Source organism: Lactuca sativa, chromosome 8 (assembly GCF_002870075.4).
Source record: "Lactuca sativa cultivar Salinas chromosome 8, Lsat_Salinas_v11, whole genome shotgun sequence".
NCBI classification, from domain to species: Eukaryota; Viridiplantae; Streptophyta; class Magnoliopsida; order Asterales; family Asteraceae; genus Lactuca; species Lactuca sativa.
In genome coordinates, this window is record NC_056630.2 from 73,225,597 (window position 1) to 73,233,531 (window position 7,935).

At 34.8% G+C, this 7,935-nt stretch overlaps 1 protein-coding gene across 1 annotated transcript; it reads left to right on the plus strand.

Moving 5' to 3' along the window:
* Nucleotides 1-1,966: 1,966 nt before the first annotated feature.
* Nucleotides 1,967-6,372, plus strand: LOC111906277 (TMV resistance protein N). Its single transcript, XM_023902039.3, has 5 exons — nt 1,967-2,104; nt 2,660-3,743; nt 3,843-4,064; nt 4,600-5,430; nt 5,502-6,372. Coding segments are annotated over exons 1-5 (2,742 nt in total). The 5' UTR covers nt 1,967-2,102; the 3' UTR covers nt 6,105-6,372.
* Nucleotides 6,373-7,935: the final 1,563 nt, after the last annotated feature.

Sequence of the window (7,935 nt, forward strand, 5' to 3'; positions counted from 1 at the left end):
CCAAAAGTCCTTTTTGGAAAAAAAAAAAAAAGCAAAAGATGTTTGATAAAACTAGTTTTAAAAGTTATTTTTGAATTTTTTATATAAGGAAAAGAATTTTTTTGGAAAAGTCAAGAAATCCTGACTTTTTGTAACTTTTTCAAAAAGGATTTTGGGGTTTGAAAAGCTAAGCCAAACACCCCTTAATTTTAATCTAAAATCTAATTCCATCGATCTACTTTTAATCGGTAGGTTATAAGCCTTTTGGTAATTGATGATATAAATAATAAAGAAACATAAAATAAAATCTATAATTATCAAAGTGAATTAAGTTTGGAAGAATATTCTTAGGCGTGAGTTTTTGGAAACAAAAACTCATATTTTTATAATTCAAAAAGGTATAATTGTCGATGTCTTTTATTTTTTAGTGGAAATAGAACAACAAAGAAGGCGGCGAAGGTATGGAGGAAAATTTTGAAAGAGAACAAGGAGATCCCTGGTTCCTTGGAAAAATCAGCTTCCAAGTCGATCGATCTGAGAGAAAAGAGTAAAGGAAAGATACCTACCTACTTAAATCGATCCAAGTCGACAGAAGAAATTAAGGAAGAATATCTATGGAAATCGAAGTATATAAGCCTTGCAAAGTAAAGAGCTTAGATAAGGGTGTCTGCTAAAATTTGGTCTTGATGGGTATTCGAGGTACGTTCCTGAAACTGATAAATTCATGAATTATAAGTTACCAATCAAGAAATGGAACTGTTAATGAAGATTTATATAAATTATTTAATAAATTTTGTCAAAGAGTTAAAAAGAATGTAGACCCGGAATGCGAGAAACGTATTTTGATTTTTGACCTTATTTAGTTAATGTTGTGATGATTTTTTTATTAGTATAGTTAGATTAGATGAACGAATTAAGCAATTTGTGAAGTTAATTTGTGGAAAAACCGGAAAACAAAATGAGGAGACATTAGATTGTACCGGTTAGGATACTACTTCAGATGACAATGCTTCATGAAAATCTGAAGATGAGACCAGATGATGTGATCCTGAGTTGTTTACCTAATCAAATTTCGGGCACGAAATCTCTTTCAAGTAGGGAAGAATTTTGTTAGGATACTACTTCAGATGACAATGCTTCATGGTAAGAAGTTTAGAAAGGGAGTCTGCTAAATTTTGTTTTCTTTCTGGGAAATTTCCTCCATATCTTATAAGAAAATTTTCAATGTATAATTAAGAGTAAAACATTAGTTTGTATAATGCGATTCAGTAAATACTTACTCAGTTTACCTAAATCGGTTCATGCCTATCGTTAGAATTGTCACTTGTATTGGCCTTCATAGGAGTTTTTATGACCAAAAGATGAAAAATAAAATGTAAGGACTAGTTATGAGATTTTCTACACGGTAACCTGTTCAATTATGAGTTCTTACAAGATTTTTCTACATGGTAATAGGTTTTATTGGAAAATCACATCTCTCGGTATAAAGTTCATTATATTGAAGTGCTCAAACTCTCTCAACAAATCAACACATTTATGGCTTCGTCAGCTTCTCCTACTGCTCCAACATTTTCGTCTCAACCATTGAAGTACCATGTTTTTCTTAGCTTTAGAGGAGAAGATACTCGCAATAGTTTTGTGGGCCATCTCTACTCAGCTCTTAAACAAAAAGGAATCCATACTTACAAGGACAACGAAACACTTCCTCGGGGTGAATCGATTGGTCCAGCCCTTATGAAGGCTATAGAAGAATCACAGATTGCTGTCATCGTATTCTCTGAAAACTATGCAGATTCTTCATGGTGCTTAGATGAACTTGTACATATCATGAAATGCAAGGATAAGAGAGGCCAAATCATTCTTCCCATATTTTATGGTGTGAAGCCCTCTGAATTGAGAAAACAAAAAAAGAAATATGGAGAAGCAGTTGCCAAACATGAGTTGAAGAACAAGAAAAGACTTAAATCTTGGGTACAAGCATTTTTGGAAAACCCTTTGGGATGGCTCTTTGCACCGCGAGAACAAAATCATGAGTTAGAGAACCAGACCAAGGTTGAATCTTGGAAAAAGCAGTTGTGGATGCAAGTAAGATTGTTGGATGGGAATTCAATGACAATGGCAACATGTAAGTTAATTCTTTGTTTTTTCCTATTTTATGATTCAAACATGTGTTCTCTCAAAGGCATTTATACTTGTATCTTATAGGCTTCTTATATACAAATGTTTCATTTATTCTTGATGTGATGTTGATAAACAGAGGCTTAGAGTGGATTACATAATAATTTTGGCAAGTTAAAAAATATCCCACATCCATGTGATGGCAATGAGAAGAGTTGATGTGATCTGGTTGTTATCCATGGTTACGGATAAGCTTAAAATAAGTTAATGTTGGACTTCATTGAGTTCTACTTTTAATTCTAGTTCTGTACTTAATGCCTCACCTTAACTTACAGCGACAAAATCATCTTGCTTTCCTTTTTGCTATTTGTAACTTTTTTTATGTTTCCCAAAAAATGTTTGAAATTACTTATGATAATATCATTACATCTTCTATCTTTGAATGTGATATACAAAGGCTAATTAAGACGCCTTTACTCTATTTCATGGAGCATGATAGATAATTAACTTTTTTTTTTCATCGGGAGCATGTTTTAGTTATCCGTGTATATTCAATGTGTAGGGATGAATCAAAGTTTATCAATAGAATTGTCGAGAATATTTCATTGATGCTGCATCCAATAACTTTGTGTGTGAATGACAACCTGGTTGGTATTCTGGCTCGCATGCAAGATTTTAAATCAAAGCTACAAATTAGGTCAGGTGGTGTTCTCATGATTGGAATATGGGGTGGTGGGGGTGGGGGTAAGACTACTCTTGCATCTTCTATTTATGATGAAATCTGTAGGCAGTTTGATGGTTGCTGCTTTGTTCAAAATATTCGAGAGGAAGCAAGTAGGTATGGTTTGGGAAAGTTGGAAGAAGATATTCTTTCAAAAATGGGAGTAAACAGAGTTGGAGGAGGAAGATGCATGCTAAAGGATAGGTTGTGCCGTAGAAAGGTCTTGATTGTTCTTGATGATGTTGATAACCTTGAACAACTCAAAGCATTAGCCGGATCACATGATTGGTTTGGTGAAGGAAGTCTAATAATAATTACAACAAGAGATGTGCATTTATTAAATGTTCACAAAGTCGACGTGATACACAAAGTTAGTTTGTTAAATGATGATGAGTCTATGCAGCTCTTCTGCAAGCATGCATCCCGGGGTGACAGACGTATTGAAGATTATGAGGTGCTTTCAAATGATGTGGTTTCTTATGCTGGTGGGCTCCCGTTAGCACTAAGAGTTCTCAGTTGTTTTCTATGTGACAAAGATATGAATCAGTGGAGGAGTGCAATAGCCAGACTGAAAGAGATCCCAGATACTGATATTCTGGGAAAGCTAAAAGTCAGCTTTGATGGACTTACAAGGGATGAGAAAAAGCTTTTCTTAGATATTGCATGTTTTTTTAGGTGGGAGAATAAAGATTACGCAATGGAGAGGCTTGATGCTTGTGGTTTACATCCTGTTATAGGAGTAAAGGTGTTGATACAAAAGGCTCTCATAACTATATCCAAAGATGGAGAGTTTGATATGCATGATCTGGTGCAAGAAATGGGACACCACATTGTTAGAGGGGAACATCCTAACAATCCTGAAAAGCATACCAGAGTTTGGAAGGAGGAAGATGTTGCAAAAATATGTGCTATGGATGCAACCACGGTAATGTTTAAGATATAAGCTAGCTTTATATGATATATTATGTATGTATAAACAAACACTTTTAAATCAATCCTGACACCATTTTGTTCTCTATCACAGGAACTTAACAAGATCGAAGCAATAAAAACAGTTTTCCGGTTTCACCCGGCAAAAAAACAAGAACAAAATCTTCCTTCGATTGCTGCAAACATGAAGAACCTTCGATATATGGAACTGATAGGTGATCCTGCAGAATCATTGTTTAATGACCTTCCACTAAGGGAGCTTTGCTGTCTTATATTGTCCTCAGGCTCGCAAAAACAACTTTGGGAGGGTTGTAAGGTAATTCTTATTGTTTATCACTTTATCTAATTAACATATGAAAACAAAGTTGATGATGAATTACAGACATGACTAATCCAGAATAAATTTCAAGTATCCATAGTATTGAAAAGCATGGATCTTTATTTTTTGGATGGCCTTTGTCTTGGTAACTATAAAATTTTAAAAATATAACTTGTTTATTGACATATTAGTCATTGTAATCCATGGTATTTATGTAAAGCCCATCCTCCATCTAAATATCCTTTTGTCTTAACATAGATCCAAATTACCTTTTGATTAAAAACCATTATTAAATATTGATATAACTGATTTGGGTTTAAAGATCTTTTATATCTTGTTTTTCTCAAGTGATTTATAGATATTTTATTTAACAATTGAAAACTTCAGATGATTTCCATTTGTGGATGGAAGGAACTAGCTTTTGTCTAATTATTATTTCACATATAAACTGTGTTTGTCGGTTCGTCCACGTGTGTATTGTATCTGTGTGTGATTTTTACATTTTTGACTTGTTTTCACTTGTATACAACAGTTTCTGCCAAGTTTGAAGTTATTGAAACTTTGGCATATGAATAACCTAATCATGACACCAGATTTTAACGGACTTCCAAATCTTGAAAGATTCATTCTTGAGGCATGTGGTTGTTTAAAAGAGATTGATCCATCGATTGGATGCTTGGAAAAACTTGTTTCCTTATCTATAGAAGGTTGTCCCAGTCTTGAGATGTTTCCACCCATTTGGGGAATAAAGAAACTCGAGACCCTTTCATTCACAGAGCACCCTGAACTTGTTATGTTTGCAAAGATCCACCAACAGAAGATGGAGAATTCACCACATCTGGATTTGGATAATAGTGGATATGAAGTTGCATCCTACATAGAATCTAGTACAAACTCTGTTGTTAGCTGTTTGAGGTGTGGTTGCAGAAATCTTCCTTGTGTAGAGGAGCCTGGTTTATGTGTCAACTTAGGGTTAGGGTTTTTTCATAACTTGCAAGAACTCCGCTTCTTAAGGAAGTTGAATCTGAGTGAGTGCAATTTGGGAGATGAAGACATAGGCTCTGATGTTTTAGAGTTTCCCAACTTGCAACAACTCAATCTATCACATAATAAGTTTTTACGGTTAAGTTTTCGTTGCTTGCAACTACCTCGGCTCAAATGGATCAACGTGTCGGACTGCCAAGAACTTGTAGAATTGTCAGAGCTTCCATCAAGTATAGCTGTTGTTGAGGCCGATTGGTGTTTATCACTTGAAAGCTTTGGAGATATTTCAAACTGTAAATGGTTGTGGAAAGTCTCACTTCGGGGGGATTACAAAGTTGGTCCACGTGTTGGTGAGATATTACTAGACTGCATGCTCCAGGTACCTTTGGAATTTCAATCTTTATCATATTAACCTAAACATACAAATTAATGAATGTGTTTTCATGGCAGGGGAATGCTATTGAAGACCACTTTATCAGTGTCAATCTTCCACATCAGATTCTAAAAGGGTTTGTAGGTAGGTTCTTTAGGGGAAAAACATTTACAATGTGTGTCCCACATGTTAAATGGGTCCTAAACGATGTCGACATATTTAGACTGCGTCTTCCAGATAATTGGTGCAATGACTTTTGTGGGTTCTTAATACGTGTTGTTACCAAAGGCCTATTTATGCGGATGGATATAAGCATCAAGCAGGATCCAGATCAGGAGGATTCTCGGTTTGAGATTTGGCAGGAGTCTAATGATGTACCAGAGCCTGAATATGATGGAGATGTATGGACACAAGTGGGATATGTTTCCTTTAGTTCATTGAGGCTGACCACATCATTGAATCCATTATACAATATTATCACATTTTCCATAAAGGGGTATTGGAGTTTGTTTGCAGCTGAGCTCGTTCCTAGAAAAAGTAAAGATGATCAGGTGCAAACAATAAAAGATGCAACAGATTCCTCAGAATTTTGGGATGAGAAAGATGATTTTAATCAGACATTTATGATCCAAGATAATTCAAAGTCTTCTATCAATATTATATGGCGATCATACATCTAACAAATCAATACACCCATAGATCTCCTGACTCTTTGCCAGTTTGTATATTCCAAACTCTGAACTTATAATTGTGATTACACTGCAACATACATCGAGAAACAAACTGCAAAGGGAGGAGAATGAATGACCTGAAAATGATTGCATATCACAGTAAGAACTCCTTCTGATTTGATCCTAGGTTCTGATACCCTAAAATACATTTTGTATTTATACTTTAGCTAATTCATAGAAGATGATTGCATATTGAAAGAGAATATGTTGTATATAACTACACTTTGTATTACTACAAGAAAGCACCACCTCTGTATCATGACAGGGTGTGTGATAGAGAATTGGTTATGGGTCTTAAATAAATATATGGGCAAAACATGAGATGAGAAATATTACAAATAGGTCCCCCATGTTTGCCCATATATTTATATAAGAACCATAACCCATTCTCTATCGGTGTGAGCTAACAATCACCTGTATGTTATATCATAACGGCCTCTAACTACCACAATATTATAGTCTAACATAACACAAAGGAAGAAAGAAGATGCAAGATCAGAAGTAGGTTTATGTAACAGAGATGCTCTAATTGTTCTCTTGACCTTGACCAAATATAGGTGCTAGGTATATTACATGATTGGTATGTATGATGATCGAGGGGGCCAACAATAATCACGACTAGAAATTAACATTAACAATAAATCACAAGGTATACATGATCTATGGTGCCAATTTATTATCACATAATGAGGCTATTCAGGTTTTTCATAGACCTGAATAAATACATCAAAGGTCTTCGATCATCACACATTCGTAAGCTTGTTCAAAACAAGAAGCTAAGGTTCCTTCTATGTGTCTTTCTTCTTTCACCAACAATGTTGAAGGGCCCAATTGTCTTTCTTATAAGTTGCAATTTATTTGTTGGTCTTGTTATCCTGCAAGTCTGATAGCCAGTTTCTAACCCAGGAAGCTTGTTGTTCTACAATTTAACCGGAGCTTGCAAATAGAACTTTATATGGGTTGTAAGATAAATCAAGTGTTTCCTTAATTAACATATAAAACTTGTGGATCCGGTGTTAAAAGTCTAACTAATTAGATATATCTGTATAATTGCTTATCGCGTCATGAGTATCCGTGTTATTGTACAACTTTAGTGTAGCTTTGCAATCAATATTAGTTAATGTGCGCAAAGCACATCTGATATGCAACCTGCTTGTTCCCTCAACATTCAGAACATTATCTCATCTTCGTCTTCCTGCAAGTTATCTAATCTAGCTTTGGAATATGCAACAAAATGTTGCTTAATATGTTTCTAGCTTTAAATTAGTTTAGACATCTTCAAAGTGCAATAAAGATTTAATCTGTTGGGCTGCTTTAATTAATGGACACTAGGTAATCCTTCCATAGATACCGCCTGATGCAAAACTTAGCAGTTCAAATGGTCAAAACAACACAGGGTAAAGAACGAGATCTAAAGGTCTTGGTAAATTTTATTCTCAATAATCAAAATCATGAAACCCTCCGGGAAAACAAAAACATACTTATAGGGAAAATAGAATTACCCTAGGAAAAAAAGGAAAGTAACTAAAATATTCCTAGGATTTCACTTAGAGATATACTCCATATAGAGATAATCTACTAATAAAATCTTTATTATTTAAATAAAGAAAAAAATAAACTAAAACAGAATAAAATCAGCCAATATTAGGTTGTGATTGGATGCCCATGCATCATCCTCCTCGCCTTGGAAAAGACTCGCCATCAAGTCTGCTAGTGCATCCACACCCCCTTCAAACGGCGATAAATCAGCCACATTAAAGGTAGCTGAAATGTTATAATG